The sequence below is a fragment of the Egretta garzetta genome, unplaced genomic scaffold (assembly GCF_000687185.1).
Source record: "Egretta garzetta isolate BGI_Z169 unplaced genomic scaffold, ASM68718v1 scaffold117, whole genome shotgun sequence".
NCBI lineage: Eukaryota > Metazoa > Chordata > Aves > Pelecaniformes > Ardeidae > Egretta > Egretta garzetta.
In genome coordinates, this window is record NW_009260479.1 from 2,890,401 (window position 1) to 2,911,332 (window position 20,932).

General features: G+C 41.7%; 1 protein-coding gene across 2 annotated transcripts in view; it reads left to right on the plus strand.

Moving 5' to 3' along the window:
- LOC104130965 (sodium channel protein type 5 subunit alpha) overlaps positions 1-20,932 on the plus strand; it is a 174,217-nt gene that overhangs the window by 68,006 nt on the left and 85,279 nt on the right. For both annotated transcript variants that reach the window (XM_009644073.2, XM_035899648.1), the window contains exons 12-15: positions 3,249-3,381; positions 5,039-5,277; positions 10,623-10,796; positions 12,232-12,588. In XM_009644073.2, the coding sequence (XP_009642368.1) occupies positions 3,249-3,381; positions 5,039-5,277; positions 10,623-10,796; positions 12,232-12,588 (903 nt within the window). The remainder of the gene's footprint in view (positions 1-3,248; positions 3,382-5,038; positions 5,278-10,622; positions 10,797-12,231; positions 12,589-20,932) is intronic.

A 20,932-nucleotide genomic window follows, 5' to 3' on the forward strand; every position in this document is an offset into this window, starting at 1 on the left:
AAGCCTGCCAGTTCCTTGTGTGACTATTAGCTAACTCCATTCTAAAATAAATAATTTTAAAAAACCCCTCACATATCTATTCTTTACAAAGAACAAAAGCTCATAAACTTGCCTAAGTAACTTCAGTAATTTTAAGCAATTCACCTGGATGGAAACTTTCTTTCCTGGAAAAAATACTTTATAGTAAATTGCAAGCTGACTATGCGATAGATTTATTGCTCTGTTGGTAAAGAGACCACATCCTCCTGCAAGAGCACAGGAGTGTTCCTTGCACCTGGACATTGCCTGCCAGACACTCTGTCCTGGCTCTGGGGGTGAACCTCCTCTGTGCGGCGGGGCGGGTGGGCGGCTGTCACGAGCAGCAGCATTTGCTCTGAACGCAGGCCAGCGGCAAATTGCACCACCTCACCCCTCCAGAGATGAAGGACAGAAGGATCCTTCTGACTCCTTCAGAAACACCCCTTTGCATGCGGAGGACGGCAGGCTGCAAACTCCCCTTGACTCCAGGAGGACCCCTGAGGTCTTGGGGACCACTTCTCGTGACACAGGTGGCAGGATTGAGGATGCTGGGCTGGAAAGAAAAGTAGAATGACCAAAAAAAACTTGCTGGATTAGGAATATCACATCAAACCTAGGGAAAAAGTCAGTTCCCTGCTATTTTTTTTTTTTTTATGAAGGATATGCCAAACCTGTTTAACTTGGACTTTTCATTTACCCTGGTTTAGCTGAATCAAAAAAATAGGAAGAATGAATCTCTGAATGTTTTTCTTATGCCTTTTTATATCTGGAGTGAATTCTCTTTGCACCTGTGAGAAAAAGGTGGCTTTCAGGTAAAGTCCACCAACCCATAACTTGTGCAAGCCCTTCTGCATGCATAAATGGGAATATGATATCTTTCCTGACAGTCAGAAAACCGGTAATTCTGGAGATGAGGTTGTCTAAAGAAATTCTACTGGGATGACCTAAGCTTTGGGTCAGGGGGAATGTGAAGGTGGTACAATTTAAGAAGAACTAGATGATCCAGAGAAATCTGAAATTTGAGATTTTCTTATGGTTCATTCTACAGACAGACGGAACTGGAAGATTGGGGGGTTTATTTGGTTGGTTTATTTTTTTTTTTCCTTTTTTCTTTGCTTTTACTTTTTTAGTTTATTCTACTTAGAAATTTGTCTCCCTCATGTTTTTAATCTCCTTGTCTAGTTATTTCCTTTCAGTCCCATGCATTTGTTACGTACTCCGAACTGGTGCAAATGATTATGCGATTTTGTAGATGCTTTCTTTCGTCGTTAATAAAACATTTGTTGTTTCTATGTTTTTTATCGAATGTTTTTGAGGGGAAGGGAATCAAGCAAACGAGTGCTTCTGAAATACCCGTCTTGGTTTCCCCAGCTCCTAAGCCAAGGGCAGAGTGTTTTCTTGTTATGTCGTGCACAAGTAGGAGTCTCTTTGAATAGGTTTTGATTACATCTCTCCTTTGGAGATGACTGCATCCGTAGCTCAATGGACAATGAGCCAATTGTTTTAGCAAAAGACAACACTTTATAAAAAAAAAAAAAAAAAGCCATTTTGAAGCATTACTGCTTCCCTGGCTTAGCTAATGTTTTAAGTGCTTACTTTAAAACTCTCTATGCTTCTCTGGTCTTGCAGTGATTGGTATTTTTAACTGCAGTACTTTGAAGTGACCTGGGACCAGGATTCTGGCTATTTTCAGTGTCAGCCAGTGGCCAACTGGATTTATCCTTTGCAACCACCTGCCAAGGGGATGTCCCCTGCCCTGAAGAGGTCACACTCCAAAAAGACAGCTTGTAGAGCTTCAGCAGTTTTCTGCTGCCATTTTCATGGAATTGCCTTTCTTGAAGAGCAGCTTGGATTGAGAAATGGCTAAGAGGAGGGATCCTGGGTCCCTCTGGGTGCATGTCCCAAGCACAGACAGTTGGATGCCTTTGTTGGTGTCCTGGGTGCTGCTCGGGGTGGTTAGGGCCATTTCAGACCCAAGTGATGAGAGAAGATCTGGAAGACTGAGTCCAGTTCCTGTAGCTCATTTGACTATGGAGAAGCAAAAGCAGCTACTTTGACATCTGTATAAACCAGAGGTTTCCATCTTCATAGGCATCTCTTCTCCTTTCACATTTCTTTGAGCCATCAGGACCCATCTATCTACAGTGCCTCTCTCTTGCTTACATAACATCTTGGAGCTCACAGTCTGTATGCTTGGAGAAGCAGGACAGGGGCTTTTACAACATTTCTTTTGGAAGACTGAGTGTCTCAACTGGGAGGTCTGAGGTGGAGAATGGCATTGAACTTGACTTTCCCAGATCCTTACACCCTTGATCACCATATTTCCTTCTACCTGTGGGAGAGCTGAAGGAGTAAAGCAAGCAGAATCTGTCTCCGTATGAAATGGGAGCTTGTAATAATAAAAGTCTTAACATCTTGCTCATGTGAGCTGACAATATGAAGTATTTAATACAGTGTGTGTCTGCAGCTGGGCTGTGTTTCTGGCTGACTTCAGAAACCCAAGCCTTCAAAAATTGTAAAACTAATTTAAAATGAAACATTAAATAAAGACAGTTTGGGAGTTCTGTTTTTCTGGTATTTTATTTCTTCGGGTTTTTTTTTTTTAAGCTTTTACTTGAGAAACATGAGAAGTAGATAGTTTGGGTTATTTTTTTATTTTTCCTGAGAAAAAAAGAAGCTGAGATTCTCCCCTAATTACAGAGCTTCAGAATCTGTGACACCAAAGATCACCAGAATGACAATATGTTCCTGAGATTTGGCAGTGTTTCAGAACAAGAAAAAACATGTGTTGAGGAGTCAGTTTGCTTGGTATGGTATCAGAGGCCTGTAATGGAGCTGTTACCCACGCCCCTTTTCCTCTTCTAGCAGTATAATTAAACAGTTAACACATTTCAGAAATAATGGAATAATTAATGTAATTAAGCAGGGTTTCTTTCACAAGCAAAGAGCATGGTAAAGCAGCACTGCTGTTTCTCCAGCATCAGAAGCATCCCTTTATTTTCACCTGCATCTTTCACCTGTTTACATGAAGGTAAAGGGCAGGGCAAAGTTTCCAAAATTTCTCAAAGTACCGTTTTCAAAAGCAGGACCCCATCAGCATGTGTCTAACTGGGAAAGCAGTGAGCTTTGGACTTCTCAGATGGGAAAACCAGTGCTTAGGCAATTTTAAAAATGCTACCCTGTATCTGCCTCGGTTTTATTCTGCTGATCCAATGTGTTCATTTAAGCAGACCTCTCCCTCGGACGAGGCAAGCAAGAAGCAGCTTTTAATGCCCCACCGCCCGTCGGTGGACCACTCGGACGAACCCTTTCAGAGGCAGAGGGCAGTGAGCGCTGTCAGCATCATCACCAGTGCCCTGGAAGGTAAGACACGTCTTTAGTTCCTCAACTCAAAGCCATACGCCCTTTGACTGGCAGCAACAAATTGACACAAAAGACCCAAATATTAAACTCTCGTTGTTTTGCAAGAAGTAGTGGACAGGTACGGTTGGACTCCATGACCTGAAGGGTCTTTTCCAACCAAATGATTCTATGATTCTACCTCTTTCAGCAGCAACCTGGACTTAAAGGGGCTTGTGTCGGGTGTGGAGCCTCAGAAAAAAGTGTTACACATCTGATGTGTGTTCATCATGAAGGTCTCAGAATTAGTAACACTGGAATAAGCAGGGTTGGTTGGAAGTGCTTATGAGTACGGAGATAGGCAGATGTGTTTCTTCTAGATTTACCTGAAAAAATAGATCCTTTAGGAAGTGGCTGCCTCAAAGTCCTTATTACTTTGAGGTGGGTTTCCAAAAAAATTACAAAATTAGAATTTTGCATTGAAATAGTTTGAGGTACGGTTAGTTCTCAACATCATTTTAGGCACTTACCTGTAAACCCTCTGTTTGGAGGCTGGAAAGACATAGTTATTTCTTGGGAGCTAATTTGGTTTCCCAGAGGTCTCATAGCAGTGCAAATGCTTGTGCAAAACCTGTGCAGGGAGGACATCGTCCGATACTTTGAAAGCTTGCCAGAAGACACCTAATACCGCAGTTCTGTTGTCCAATGAAGGAAAATGCATCCTGGCTTGAGAGAGGAGGCTGATTATAAACTGATTGAAATAACAGCCTTGGCTGAAGTTTTCCTGTTATCAGTGCAGGTTCTAATTATATAGACTAAAACCGTTATGCAGCATTCCATGCCCATAAAGGAATCAGAAAAGGAAAGCATTAAGCAATTCCACTAATCATTATCATTCAGCCATTAACTGTCTTTTCTGGCTTTTCTTTTTCACCGTTTAACACAAATTATACTTATGAAGCTCTTTCACTTCTTTTATGCTCAAATGAAATGAAAATACAAAAGTTGTACTTTAGGTAATATTTTAAAAGCACCTTTAAAAAGCACATGGGAGCTTTAGCAGCGTTTTCAAACTGACTTATGCACTCCCCTGATTTTGTATGTGGGCCTTTCAGAAGAAAACAGATGCTTAATGCCTTTTTGGATTGCACATCAAGAACAGAAACCTTATTGATAACCAGTGATACTCTGGCTCTCAAGCGCTTAAATCAGCTCCAAATATTGGATTTAAGCTCTTTCATCTCTTAACAGCTTTAAAAGGTATTACTTAAGGTGCTTCTAACATGGGATGTGGGAATGGAAAAAGTGTCTTCCAATCTAAGTTAAATGAAGCTAGTGTTTTCTGATCTATTTGAACTTGCCAAAGTGGAAAACAGAGTAAAAAGCTGAGCCTATTTATAATACTAGACTTCACATATTTGGTGTGATTCTCCATTTTTGCTTGTGACACGTTTAAAAGGTTATTACTTTCCGAATAGGTCACTGTCTGCTAAGTGCAGGTCAACTGGCAAAAAACCCAAAGCGCGTAATTTGCCAGCCTGTTAGGACAGAAATATTTTTATCCTAAAAAAAAGATTTGGGGTAATTCAGGGGCCTTCCTCTATGTTATGAGTCATTTTAAGTGTTTTCTTGTCATATAACTCAGTGTGAATTGACTGTTACTTTACTGCTTGTGACTTAGAGCTTGAGGAATCACACCAGAAATGTCCTCCCTGCTGGAACCACTTTGCTGTTAAATTTCTCATTTGGGATTGCTGCCCGCTTTGGCTTTTAATCAAGAAATTTGTCAAGTTCGTCGTAATGGACCCATTTACCGACCTCACCATCACCCTTTGCATTGTGCTGAACACGCTCTTCATGGCCTTGGAGCATTATAAGATGACGAAGGAGTTTGACCACATGCTTTACATCGGTAATTTGGTAAGTGAACGTGAACTTGAAGTGCTACCTGAGGAGCCTATTTCCTGCTTTTTTAAAAAGTTTGGGCTGTGGCTTAGGAAGACCCCGTTCTGAGATGCCATCAGCCTCGCTTTGCATAACACGCATCAAGAGAGTCCACATAGTCACCTCTTTCTGGGGGCGAAGGGAAATGAATGAAGGACAAGGGTCTATTTTTATTAAACGGACATACTCCAATGTTGTTAGTAACCATTAAAGCCATGTTTCTGGGCTGTTCCCGATAGGTTTCTAGTTTGTATCAGTTTAAGAAAATGAGATTAGAGCGAGGTTAATGAGGTTTATTTGAGATTTCTTTTAAAGCAATGATCAGGCATCAGTTCTTGGTGACTAATAGTGACTTTTAAGTTAAAAAATATCTACAGATAAAAACCAAGGCAAGCTCTTGGAGGGAAATAGAGTGGTGTGTGAGCGTATCTAGATAAGAATGCAGGAAGGTGCTTATGGTACATTTGTTGTATGCCCCTCCATGTCCTGCTGTGCCACCCCGCCTTGTCCAGCTGTGTGTGCTGGGGTCCCATGCAAACCCCAGGGCAGAGGGGACATGGAGCAAAGCGTGGCTGATGCTTCAAGGGGAAATTCGTAATGTGCAAAGCTGGAGCAGCCAGAGAGCGAGCTGCAAAGTAAGCAGAGACAGCTCTTCTCTGAGGAAAAGCAGAGTGACAGATCTACAGCCAAGCTGCAGGGACAGCAGAAAAGCCTTTCCAGAGGCAATGTGGTACAATTTGTTAACCCAGGGGGCCAGTACCATTCTGCAGTTACTACAAAACAGAAGCTTTTTCTTTAATTGTCTTTCTCTGTGCTTATGTTTAAAAGTTACTGCATTTTACTGCTTTAAAACTTAATGTTTAAAACCCTTTTAATTTTAGAATAATCTGTATTGGAAAAGGCACATGCCATTTAGCTGTGGCATGATAGGATTGCCCCTAAAATCTAGTGGTAGAAGCAGAGATACCCTACAGGATGCCATGAGTAAGTCTGGAGTACCCTGGAACATAGTTGCTGCTAAGTTTGAATTTGAGAAGTTCATAGCAGAGATGAAAAAAGCCCTTTATTTCTATAAAACCGAAGGCTGCAGTAACTCAAAGTGCAATTCACCTTGCCTAACTAGGTATTTACAGCGTAGGAGTCTGTCAGAGCTGGTTGCCTCTATCTCCCTTTAAAGGTAATGGAGAGTAATGGACAATTTTAAGGCACAATTAATGTAATGTTTTAAAGACGTTTACTTTTGGATAAGGTGAACCATGTCCTGGAGACCAGTGACTGTAGTGACCATTGGCTATAGTGGGAGTATGCAGAGACACTACCGTTGTGATGTCTGCCTTTAGTGAGAAGCATCCTATGCTGGCAGGTTTAGTATGTCCTGGAGGCCAGTGACTGTAGTGACCATTGGCTATAGGGGGAGTATGCAGAGACACTACAGATGTGATGTCTGCTTTTAGTGAGAAGCATCCTATGCTGGCAGGTTTAGGTGGGTAGAATCATAGAATCATAGAATGTTTTGGGTTGGAAGGGACCCCTAGAGGCCATCCAGTCCAACCCCCCTGCAGTGAGCAGGGACACCTTTAACCAGATCAGGTTGCTCACAGCCCTGTCCAACCTGGCCTTGAATGTTTCCAGGGATGGGGCCTCCACCACCTCTCTGGGCAACCCGTTCCAGTGTTTCACTAACCTCATTGTAAAGAATTTCTTCCTTATGTCCAGTCTAAACCTACCCTACTTCAGTTTAAAGCTATTACACCTTGTCCTGTCACAGCTGTCCCTGCTAAAAAGATTGTCCTCACCTTTCCTATAGGCCCCTTTAAGTACTGAAAGGCTGCAATCAGGTCTCCCTGCAGCCTTCTCTTCTCCAGGCTGAACAACCCCAACTCTCTCAGCCTTTAGTAGCAATAATCAGACTTTTTGTATCAGTCCTAGAATATGTGGTAGACCACATATTTTTGTGTTTTTTTTTTTCTTTACCCTGATCCTTCTTACTCTGAGCTCTAGGCCTCCTTGGGCAGGTTGAGGTTCTTCTCCTAGGCTGTGGGACCAGTCTCCTGTTTTTCAGCTGCTGTGTCTTGGCAAATCTCCCTGTGTTGTTGTGCTAAGCAAAAATCTGTTTGGGTCTCTCTTGCTTCAAAGCCGTGCTCTTGCCCTCTGTGGAAAGCAATAGATAAGGGTGGCTCAGAAAGTCATCTCACAGGACTACATCCAGCTCCACTTTGCAGCGAGCCGCCTTTGTTGCTGCTCAACAATTTGTGGCCTTCTGAGATGACTTAAAAAAATGCCTTTGGACCCAGTATCCATCAGAACAGGTGTCAATGCCGCTGTTTCCCCCTCTGGCACTCCGGATAGTAAATGTGTCTGCTCCTTGCTCTGCTTTTGGCAGATCAGCTTCTCTCTTTGCAGACCACAGGCACTGAAACTTTAGCCCATGGCATCCCTCCTGCCAACACGGCTCCTGCAGACCTGCCGGGGATGAGTGGGGCTGTGCTGGGTGCCAACAAGGAATACGATACAATGAGCAGGGGGAGGAACTGCAAAGCAAATTTTGCAAAATTTTGCAAAAAAGAATATAATTACCTCACTGTGAGTTTCTCGGCACTGCCTTGAGCTATTTCTTCTCTTTGTGCTAGAGTGTAAAATAAGCAAAACAGCCTGCTAATATGTTTTGTAGCAGGCTGATGGCACGGGGCTGCCCTTCCCCTGAGATCCCAGGATGGGTCTGTGAGAGGCCAGACCGTCCCAGCTCCCCCTCCCCAGCTTTACTAAATCCCTGCATAACTGGATTGATTGCGAGTAGAGCAGGTCAGAGGAAGGTAATTCCATTTTGTGGAGGATTTTGCAAAGTCATTTGTAATGAAAATTGACATTTTTTGCAATCCCCTGTGAAAGGGAAGGGAGTCCCAGCTCCAGGGCAGCCTGCCAGGTGATTGCATCCCCTAAGCCGCAGACTGCCAGACCCCTCCTCTGCCCCCACGCTGGCTGGCTGGCGTCTTCCCGTTGCACCTAACCCTCTTTGAGTGATGATACTAGCATTACGAGGGGGAAAATATATATAAAGGGCAGATCTTTGGCATTTTTTTTTCCTCAAAACAAATGTTTCTGAGAGAAATGAAAGAATGAAAGCAGAATACGGATTCACTTTCTCCAAGAGCAATTCTTCGTCTGCTGCCAGTCGTCGGCGATCTCCCGCTCTGATTGTCTGTCTAATTGCTGCAGCACCGGTTGCCTTCTGACTCCTTTAGTTCATCACCTACAGGAATCAGCATTTTCAGATGTGATCAGAAGGCCTGCCAAGCACATGGACATCTTTACATGGCTCACCTGCCTACGCAGTGCCACCACTTAAAAAAATTGGTAGATAGAACAAGATCCTCCCAATTTTTGTTTTCCTTTAGAAACTGAGATACCATTATCCAATTAGAGCTTAAATAGCTGAAATGATAGATAACAGATTATTTTTTTTTTTTTAAGACAAAGTCCTCCAAATCAGCAGTGGCATATTTAGCACCAGTGGGATGTTAGGTTGCTTGTTTGCTTTCCAGCCTTTATCGTATTGAGTACCCAGCCTCCTGTACAAGCGCAGGTGCTGGCGACTTGACGACTGCCATTTGAAATTCGTAGCTGGTACACATACGCCATTCCTGATGCCTTTAGGAAGGCTCAGACATTTTGCTATCTTACTGTGACATTTCCTTCTCAGAAGGCTATTGATTAAAATGATTCAGGCAAAGAAAGTGATCCTCCTGAGTCATTTCTCAGCAAGATGGTTGCATAATGTACGCAGTGTGGTATCAGGGTTTTTAAGGCAGTCCCCTGGATACGATTTCACAGATATCCAGTTTTGTCTTGTTCTCTGTCCTAAGGGAAATGGGAGCATTCTGGTGGAATCTTTGGTATCTCTGACCACTGTGACTCAGAAATTGTTGACTAGTAAGAAATATGAGACAGGTTGTTTCATTGGGTTCTTGGTATGAGATGGTGATGGGATGACAGTCCAAATTGTTGCAGCCCAAGGTTTTATTTTCCTGATGAGAAAGAGAAGGGATTTTTATGTAAGGAATTGTGTAAAATGGTCACTTGGAAGAATTCACTCCTGAAACATTACAAAGTAAAGACAAGTGTTCCTCAAATGCAGACTATGATCATTTATTTTTATTTCTTAATATCTTAATTATATAATCTTAACTTTTCCTTTCCACCTCTTAATGGGTTTCTCATCTTTGTTAATTGGAGTTGATCAGTTTTGCTGGGATACTGCCATGAATATTCAGCTTATTGGAAGGAAAACTTTTCCCCCTGACTGTATGGTACCGATATGTGACCTCTGAATTCCCCCAACTTTTCTGACCTACGTAGTGCATTGATGTTGGCTGTTCTGTGGAAAACCATGTCCTTTAATATATAAGTGCAATAGAGAACTTTTCAGATAAACAAAGCTCTGTGCGCCTTGTACTGGGACTTGGAACAAAAATAAAACAGTATACGAAGAACTTGATGCCCACATTTTGTCATTTTAAGTTGACTGTAGCCTGGCATTGTGCATTTAAACTGGTACTTAAGGAGGGCATACGAAAGGACAAGATCTGATTCTCCAAGATACTTTGCAGGAATGTGTTAAAACTGAATTTGCTGTCAGCAGCCTTCCCTTTCCCTCTCCCTCTGCCTCATAGGTAATATTTATATGTTGTTTTAAAGAAAAATGTTCCAATTAGAACTTCCACCATATGACATTTGAACTGGGTCATAAATAAGCAATGTGTTCCCAAGATGCTGTGAAAAGAAAATTGCCGTGACTATTTGTGAAAAAAGACTAGGACTCAAATTAGAATTTCTAATCGCCTTCGCTGCCAGCCATAACCTCAGAATGACTGGAGGCTTGTGTTGCCCCGGTATTGATAAAAATAACAAAAAAAAAAAGGGATAATACAGCAGCTGCACTACAACCCAAATACCCCTTTAACACTCCCACTCCATTAATTTGGGTTTCTCCACTGAAATGAATAGGTTTAACCTTTATAAAAGGCACCTTTACACTTTCCTTTTTACCACTGGGATTATTCAGATGACAGAAGGAGATGGAAATGTATGTTCCAATCCAGAGCATGAATTCAGATGTCATTGCAAGTTTACAGCAGTATCAAATATTATTGTGAAAAGACTAGACAAAGTTGTAATAGCGATAAAGAATCAGCCATGAAAAATAAAGCATTTGCCGGTAACAAGGTTTTGGCTTTCCACTGTGTTCACCTGTATCAGCGGGAAGTTTGCAAGCAAGGAGGTGTGCTTAGTAGTTACTCTGACTTCATATTTTCTTTCTGCAGGTCTTCACTGGGATTTTTACAGCAGAAATGATCTTCAAAGTAATTGCCCTTGACCCCTACTACTATTTTCAGCAGGGCTGGAACATTTTTGACAGCATAATTGTCATACTAAGCCTGATGGAACTGGGTTTGTCCAGCATGGGAAACCTGTCTGTTCTACGCTCCTTTCGACTGGTAATGGTCTTATTCTGTTCTTACCCCTCTTCTTGTATTACATATAAACTCTGACATGAATGCAACATATTTTCTTAAAAACGCATCTACCGATAAAGACTTTAATTGCTGCAAACTCCTGAACAGCACATGACACTAATTATAGGCTGCGGGATAAATGGAATTGTTCCAGATTTACATCAGGGTAAATGAGAACATAATTTGATTCCTTCTAGCTGTGCCAGGTACTTGTAACACACTTAAAATGTTTGAGCTCCAATTTGTAATAAAAATCTGCCATTTTATACCTGTACACCTGTTAGCATAGTCAGCAGATAATTGATAGCCCAAGAAATGCAAGAGCCAGTAACTTGTTGGTTTAGAAGCTGTTATTCCTAAATTATGTTATAAACATGCCACCATTCTTTTGAATGTTGTCAAAAGAAAACGTCTTTGAATTATTCACAGAGTGATTTTATTATTTTTTTTTTCTAGAACTGATCAGCATAACATAGCATCTGTCTTTCACGGGAACTCCTTAGCTGTCAGCTCCTTTGTTATGCACAGGATAGTGGTATTCTATTAATGAGAGCCTGTCGACATATTGGAACAGAAAAGTAGTTTCCTTGCCAGCCTGACATTTGTGTTGCACTTCATGTACCAGGATGTCCATGCTAATCATTCTGGCCATGATATGGCTTCACAACTTGGATAGACCAGAAAAATAAGCCCTTATGGTTACATTTAGTGGAAGACTTTTTTTTTCCAAAATTCTCTCTGCACAGATCAAAAATGCAAATTTTTCACCGCTGCTGCTAGGTCCTGAGAGTCACCTGCCAGTTTTTGAGCAATCCCTCTTCAGTAGGGCTGAAATTAAACCTTCGGCTGAAAACACAGCACAAGGGCTGGGAACCATTTATGTCCTTAAAATAGGTCTTAAGTGGGACGTGGGTTGTGCATAGACCGCGTGATCCTCAGCACAGAGGTGATTTTCACCATGGGAGCTAACAGCTAATAACATCTGGCTGAGGCTTTCTCTGAAGCAGAGAGGAATTGCTTCTCTTTTTGTGGGATTGAACCCTAAACCCCTTCCCCCAGATGCCTTCCAGGCTGTTTAATGTGAGGAGGAAAAGCAACGTAAAAGAAAATATTAAGACCTGAGATTTCCTCCTTCCATCCTCTCCCCACCATGATACTGGGGAAATGAGCCTCTAAAAGCACGTCTATCTAACAAGGCAGAGCATAGCTCTGGAAAGGTTAATTCTCATCTGAGAAGCCCAACTGGTGTTTTATTAATAGATGAAGTGAGGTTAACAGGAAGTATGGCTAAAATCACCTTGTACCGCATGGGCTGTGGCATTTAACATCTTTCATGTGTTACCAACTTCAATAATTCATCAGCTGAAATGTCTGTTGCTTCTGTGAACTGACACTGTTGTTTATGTTTTGTTCACAGCTGCGAGTCTTCAAACTGGCGAAGTCCTGGCCGACCCTAAATACGCTCATTAAAATCATTGGTAATTCAGTGGGTGCCCTCGGTAACCTCACTCTTGTGCTGGCAATCATAGTCTTTATTTTTGCTGTGGTAGGAATGCAGCTTTTTGGGAAAAGCTACATGGACAATGTGAAGAAGATAAGTACAACTGGCAATTTGCCACGGTGGCACATGAATGATTTTTTCCACTCGTTCCTCATCATCTTCCGAATTTTGTGTGGGGAGTGGATCGAGACCATGTGGGACTGCATGGAAGTAGCTGGGCAGCCACTGTGCCTTCTTGTCTTCTTGTTGGTCATGGTGATAGGAAACCTGGTGGTGAGTTCTCGAGATGTTTTTTTCTCCCTTTCCTGATGGAACTGTGCAAATGTACCTTTTTTTTTTTTTAATCCAGAAATGGCAAATCTCACATTGCTCCATAGCTTTAATTCGATGAACCAAGTTCAGAGAAACTTGTTCATATCCCAAGTACAAAATTGGTAGCATTGCATTACTGATTAGGAATGAAGGCATACTGCTTTTTGCAGAAGAACAGATAATGTTTTCCTGGAAGAAAGGCACATGGGCGGGTTATAACAATTTTATTCTTTAAGCCACTCATGGGGCTGAAGGGATTCCAGATCTCTTTTCATACAGGAGTGGATATCACCTCAACCGTCACTGTAGCGGGATATATTTTTATTTCCCTTCATTTTTGGTCCAGAACACGTGAACCTTACCGCTAGCACAGTGTCTTTGAGTGGAGTTTCGAATGTCTTTAGCATGCGTGTTCTAGGAAGTTTCAGGTTGTGTTTACAGTAATGTCACTTGCTCGCTTGCTTTTTTAATAGACTATCCCATAAGCATGGCTTACATAAGCTCTGAACCTATTAAGACTGAATTGTATTTCCCTGTTGACATCTTATGGAGTGCTTTGCTGGCTTGCAGTCATCGTGGAAATGTTTCGCCTGTTCAGCTTACAGAGCTTCTTTCACATTGTGGCTCTAATGGGCTTACTGTTTATGTAGTGAGTTGTTTAATAGTAGATGCTGCTATAAAAAAACGTGGGGGTTTGCTACCGATTGCTTTTAGTGGTTGTTTTGCTTTTAAGTACCCAGTGTTTTGGTTCTCAGCTGCTGGGATGTAAAAGTTCTTGAAAGAGCTTGTAGAAAAATAGAGCACATTTTTTTTGTTTACATTAATGTATATTTGCACAGAACATTTTGATTGCAAGAGCAAATCATTATTTTATAGGGTTTTTTTATAGAAGTCAAAAGATTAAGTTATAATTACTCAGAAAGTGGCAGATTACTTATGTTTTTTCCCCCTAACTTTCTGTTTCTAAAGATTTTTCTTGGAACTAAATGTGATTAGAGGGGTTGGGGCAAATGATTACTTTCTGCATATCTTTTTGAGGAGTTTAGCCTGAGATCCAGAGAGTTAATCTCCCCCTGCCATTAAGCAATGGATTCTGTGTATGATAATGAAACCTGAAAATAATATATGATAAATTCTGGGGAAAATGTTAACATTTGAAATATTCATGGATTATTGAAAGATGTGAATTTGCAACATCTGATACCCTTAGATATTAACACTCATCAGTGTGCATAAATTCTGTTAAATATAAAATCTGATTCAGCAGAGATTGCACTAACATTATCTACACATATTTAACCTTCAGTGCTCAAAAAAAACCTGTCCCAGTTGTAAAACCAGATATTGAAAACCTCTGTCGGCCTGGATAAACTGAAGTTACTGGTCAGATGAAAGCAAAAATGCTCACTTTATCCTTTTCATCCAACAATTCCGTAAACATGCGGCAATGACTGGTAAACAGGAATGATTACTGTCTGTAGATCACTCAAAAAAAAAAAAAAAGAGGAAATGATTCATAGGTGTGAAAAGAACAAAAGATTCTGAATCATGAGACTCATCCAGTGTCAACTGCGCTACACGGAGATTTCATGATGTTGATTAGCAGGTAGAGAGAAGGTCATCTTATTCCTCTGGCATCAGCAAAATTCTTGTTTTCTTTAGTGAGAGTGGATTGAATTCACAGACTCACTTATTTGCTGAACATCATCAGACCCAAAAATTCTGGTAGCCAAAAAGCATCCCGAACCCTTTAAAATAGGAAGACTTGAGCCCTAAATCTTTTACCTGTAGCTGGGTTGCAGTCTGTGCCAGCAGAGTTTCTCTTTTAATTTGCTGAGATCCTCATTCCTCCTCCCCATTTCAAGAGTCTGCTCTGATAAGAAAAATATTATCCTGAGGCTGTATCTCATTTGGACTCTGAATTCTTTCTTAGTCTTCGAAGGCATGGAGGCAATCCTGTCTCCTTTTCCCCTGGATGCTCTTCTAGATGAAATGCTTTTATCTGTCACCTAAGCCAGTGCTTATGGTAGTGTCTGTGGTCGCTTTCCCAACTGCAAGGCTAAGCGTTACAGGGCAGACCAGCTCTTTAACTACTGTAAAGTCATGGCTGCAGACTTGTGTTGGAAGAGTTACAACCGCTACGATTCTGTGGTAGGTTCTGTGATTTGGTTTGCAGGTCCTACCGAGCCTCACTAACATAAATTCAAAGGAATGGTGGGAGAAAAAGCAAGGAAAGTTAGTAAGTGCCCTGGGCAGCTTCATGTTCTAGAGCAGTCCAGCTGTTGAAAGGAATTTTAGTAAACCGTAAATCATAGAATCATAGAGTCATAGAATCGTTTAGGTTGGAAAAGACCTTTAAGATCATCAAGTCCAACCTTTAAACCTAACCCTGCCATCCCACCACTAACCATGTCCCTAAGCACCTCATCTACCCTTCTTTTAAATACCTCCAGAGATGGGCACTCGACCACCTCCCTGGGCAGCCCATTCCAGAGCCTGACAACCCTTTCAGTGAAGAAGTTTTTCCTAATGTCTGGCCTAAACCTGCCCTGGTGCAGCTTCAAACCATTCCCCCTCGTCTTCCAGCAATGCAACATCTTTCTTGGAGTGAGGGGCCCAAAACTGAACACAGTATTCAAGGTGCGGCCTCACCAGTGCTGAGAACAGGGGCACGATCACTTCCCTACTCCTGCTCTGGTTTGTATTCATATACCCCGCAAATTAACAAGTGCAGTGCCACATGAAACTATGTTTACTGCTGCCCAGCTGATATTTGAGTCATCTTTAAATAACTAAACTTTACAGCACAGTTGGAAAAATAAGTGCTGTGTAACTACCTTTTGCACAATAATACAGTGCTACTATTGTCAGAAGGCATTTTTAGAAACATTGAAGCCGTTTTGGAAGGTAAAGCCAAACCAGGCAGATAATAAAATAGTTTCTCCCTCATTTGTAAGAAAGAGCTTCTGAAATTGCCAACTGAATAATTATGCTTACTGTTAAGTTTTACAAAGGGCTTAACGTATTGCCTATGTACATTTATGTTACTGAGGTTAATAAGGAAAATCACAGAGATGGGAATTATTAAGAAGATGTAGGGGAATTTGGGTAGTGAGGCAGTCCCTGGTGTCCCCTGCTTTGGCAGGTCAGCCCATGCCAGTCGGGTGTGACACAAGCCACTTCCCAGGGGACAACTGAGCGTAATGGGAGCTAACACCGTGCATGAATAAAACTGACACTTCAATCACAGAAGGAACAACCTTCCAACCTCTTGTGTGTGCATGATGTATGTTGGCCAAGCCACACTTATTCTTCTCCCAGCCACCTGGATGGAGCCTCTTTTCTACCAGCTTCTCCTGAAATGCCACCAAGTGAAGGGCAACGCAGGGCAGGAATGAGCTGTCTGTGCTCATGCTCTGATTTGGCTATGTGTGACATAAACAGCACCCAAAAAGCACTAGTTAGTGTTAACCCAAACTTACAGCTGCCGTGTATTAACTCACCCTCAGGGCTGAGTTTCTGGACTCAGCTCTGCCTGATTTACAGAAACCCCCTGGTACTTCCAAGGCCCATTCCCCACCGTTCCCCAATCCACCACAAGCCAGTAATTCACTGCTGCGTTTCCATGGTGGATTTTGCCTTCCTGGAGTCACAAGCATGCCAAGATATAGAGTCTGTAACCAGGGAAGTGACATCTTCAGAATTTTCCTGAAAGGTGAAATATAAGGCTGTAAGTGCTCTTTTAGGATCAGTCCTAGCCTTTCTTTTTTTTTTTTTTTTATTTTTGTCTACCATCCATGGAAATGCTGTTCACTCAGGAAAATATTAATGATATTTTCTGAGAACACAAAGGTAGAAAGCACCACCAGTTTCTAGGGTATCAGGCTATCCTGTAGGAAGAATTGCATAACCATTATCATTGAATTAATGCATGATGCATGGAATTATGAAATACAAAGTGTAAGGTCATGCACTCAGTTCTGTTTAAGAATTTATGTTATGATAAAGTAGCTTACCAACAGAAAATGTTTGAGACAATAATGAAAATATATGTATCAGTCACTGTGGACATCTACATCTGAGAAAATTCCACTTCAACATGTCCTTCCACAAGTCTCCCTTCCTACCACTAAAAGGTTGTCCTGGGCACCACCAATGCAACCTGGATGGGAATAAATGTCCTAGAAGGAGGAGAAGGGTGCAAGGGATGAAGGACAATTTAGCACAGATTGTGGCTTGATAGATGTGCAAGAGAGAGATTTGGGATGGGGAGGATTTTTTGGGTGAGGAACAGAAGTGACTCCAGGCATATGGAGTCACCATCCCTGGAGGTATTTAAAAGATGTGAAGATGTGGCAATTGGGGATACGGTTTAGTGGTGGAGTCGGCAGGGTTAGGTAATGGTTGGAGTCGATGATCTTAAAGGTCCTTTCCAACCTAAATGATTCTATATGTGAAGCTTCGTGTATGAGAAGAAATTCATAGCAATTTCCCATCCTGAATTGCTTTGCCAAGTGACAGACCCTAAGTAAAATACAGAGTCATTGGGTCACATGTGGCTATCTAATACTTGGTAGCTATGGCTGTAATCCTATGGTTAGGCAAGGTCACTTCCTATGTGTGCCTGCATTTTTTTGTCTGTTTAGATGACTTCTTTTCTTTCCTGCCTATTTTTTTAATGTTAAGAACAAAGTAAAGTCATGTGATAAATGTTTAATTCTGATTAGCTGTATTTAGGTTTTTTTTTCTTTTTCTCCTTTATTTGCTAATGTCTCCTTTAGCTTGGTGTTTGCAGTCAAGCAAGCAACAAAAACTTTGAAAAAGAGGTAGCTGTGGTGTATAGTATATAAACCTGTAAGACAGGGCTACTATTTGGATTGTATGGTCTTTGGCACGGGAGAATTGTTTCTGCATAAAACCATTTCCTAGAGTTAATTGCTGAGTGTTACCACCTGAGCATCATGGTCTCCAGTTGAGGAATAGAAGAAGGAGCGTATATGGCCACTGTGCAGGCAGACTGGTAGCCCATCTTGGGGGTATCCATCAGCTGGCCACCTGTGTGGATGTAGCAAGAGTTTCACAGGCAAGGGTCTATCCCAGCTGGAAGGTTGTGGTCAGCACAGGGTATAAAGAAGCTTAATAATATGGAGCAAGATGATCTTTTCCATTTGTCCTCAGTGCCATAAAACGTTGCTAGGCACATTTAATTATTAGTGTAGAAGGAGCCATGAAGTCCTGTCCCTCCCAATACTGATACATCTCCATCACTGCAAATTTCTCAGTGGATCACAGCCGGGCTTGAGAGAGGTTTATGGTAATGTGTCAGACTTTCTCTTTGTTTAAATGAAATGGATATAGAGAACTATCACTGTCCCTTGTGAAAAAATCATGAGTAATAGCAAAATAGCTAGGAATCTAACAGGCCTAGGTAAAAGTGGATTACAATGTTACATTTCAAGAGCTCAGACAGAAAAAGCATATTATGGTGGTCAAAGAAGGTCTTCAGATGAGACTTGTATTTCTGCCTGCCATGAAGGGACTGTCACTGAGGGAAGCTACATCAAGACTCTGGCATTTTTAAAGACATGATGCATTACACCAAGGGTTTTCAAGACCGTGAAACTTTACAGGGTGATCAAGGGGTTGCTTTACCCCAAAGGAAAGAGGCCTCATTCATTAAGATTTCTTGTGCCAACAAACAAATGAAAATGGAACACTAATGACATATGATAGCACATTTCCAGCCATCTCCTTATTTTCTTTTCAAATTATATAAAGATCTAGAACTACCGAAGCCCCATTTTCATGGGTTTTAGTGTCTATCCCTAGAGAAATGTACAACTCAAGAGTTGCAGCCAGGCTTGCTGCCCTGAATCAAGTTAATTATTTTTGCATTTAATGACAAACATGTTCTTATTCTTGGGGCCACCAAAGACATCCACTCTGTGAATAAAGGTTAATCTCCTTGGAGGGAAATGTAGTATTTATATTGCATCTGATGATTAATATAAATGAACTGGAATTTTAAAATATTGTGTGCCTTCTAATTGCAAATACTAGGTTAGATCTGCTTGCTGAAGATTAAAGCAAGTTTGGGCAGAAGGTATTACAAGCCTGAATTACAACATTTCAGGTTTTACTTTTTTAATTTTCAAATGACAGTAGAGGTCTGCATCCTCCTATATTGTACTTGTAACACCAAGCAGGTATTCTCCTTGGGGCCCACCAGTTCCACTTCTTGCCAAATGGAAAGAAGAGGGGATAAGATGCAACTATATAAAGCTGGGGAAGAACGGTGTTTTTCAAGGAGACGTGCATCCGCAGGAGGTTCGAAAAGAAGTTCAGGTTGTCCCAAGTCTTGCATGAGCACTGCCTTCCCTCCGCTCTCTCTGCACCCCCATGTTCATGTCCTGGATGCCATTGTTCACCTTATCTGCTCTTTCAGCAGCTCCCAACATTCTGGAAATGTGCATTGTGTTTTATTTACATCAGCTGAGAAGGCCACTAGACAAACAGGCGAGAATAGGCATGTCAGTACTAGTCATTGTCAGGACACACAAAATCTGCAAAAGCGGTGAGCGGAGTGCGTGTGGGGCGCCGTGGAGAAGGAGGACTTATCAGAAAACTTCAGGAGCCATAATGAGGGCTGGGGAAATACTGGAGATGGGGGCTGGAGAGTTAGAGGGTCCGGAAGGAGCTGGGGAGCCTCAAGGATCATTACTGAGAAGTGGAAGTGTCATTTCAGCCTGTCTCAATAACTCGGACACTTATATAAGGGAGATGAATTTTGTTTCTCGGGTCACATGCAGCTTTGCAGAAGAACAGCCCAGAATACATGAATAAGCACATTTGGGGACACAAGCAAAATAGAGTCAAAACAACTGTCAGCATGTTACCATCGTTTTTGCTTCCACTGATGTATGCTTACGGCTGGCAGCAGGTACACTTAGTGGGAAAGCAGCTAAACCCCAGCATGTTTCCCAGCTTCTCCCTTCATATTTTTCATGCCAGCTGCCTGCACAGTCCATGTGTCCCAAAGCAATTTTTGCTGTTTGTATTCCCCATTATCCATCCTTGCTTGAGCAGTGTCTGGGAAGCAGAGGACTCAGCTGATGCTTTTAAGCAAACATCTGGCTACATCTACTTAAGTATTAAACATCCTCAAGAGTAATGAAAGGTCCACCAGAAACAGATAGCGTCATGGGATGAATCAAAAAGATAAATCCTGACACCAACCATCAGTCAGTCCTGTTGCCTCTGGTGACTCCTAGCAGAGACGGAAAGCTTACATCCTCATATGGGTTAAAGACAAAACTTTCGCCTAATGCTCCAGGCTTTAAAAAAAATTGTGATTTATCAGTCCCCACATAAGTAACTATCATTTATTTCATTGAGTAGATATATCCCACCCTCATGTGTAACACCGGATGCTGGTGCTGAAAAGTCTGGGGAAATTAACCTCAGGATATTTATGATGGACCATCAAAGACTGCGGGGTTTCAAAAGTGCCGTTGTATGGTAGATTACTAAGTAGAGTCCATTCCAAGCTGGAATGTATAGGGCTGCTTTGCCCAAGAGATGTGAGGGAAATACACCTGAGAACAGATGGGAGGAGAAACTACTTTCAGAATGTGTTCCTAAATAGTAATCTGCTTCTTCTGTCACTCCAGATTTATGAGTTTTTGTATCCTGCCACAGGCTTAGTTGTTTCTTCTGAAGAGTTGAATCTTGGCACTTGGTGACTAAATCCGAGCACACATCTTGTATTAGGGGACAAGTGTGTTCAGTTCCTCTTTTCAAGGTATTATATGGTGTCCATGTTGAATATACACTAAAATCTGCCGTTTTTTTTCCCCTGCCACATCCATCCACAGGAAGGTAGATATCTTTAAAAACAAACAGCCAAGTTCCTAATAAAAGTCAGCACAGAGAAGAGGAGTGAGCTTTTGCTTCTGATGCAGCTCAAAGGAGGCTGAAAACACAAATTGGACTAAGGCTCTTTTTTTCATCTGTGAAAAAAAGGAATTCCCAAAAGCAACACTCAAACCAGATTCATTGGTGGGCTGTGACAGATTTTGGCATTTGGTGCAGATTTTCATTGGTAGAATTATCAGTATTGCTTCTTGATCTATAAGTGAGTCACTGGGCTGTATCAGAGAGGAATAAAGTCTGAAAATAATGCTAGTGCTCTTCTGTAGGTATGTGTATAAGGGGATATGAAGCTCTCTCTCATTAACCTTCATGTGTATGAGACTTATTAGAGATATGGAGGAAGAAGAATGCTAATACATTAGTTCAATCAACC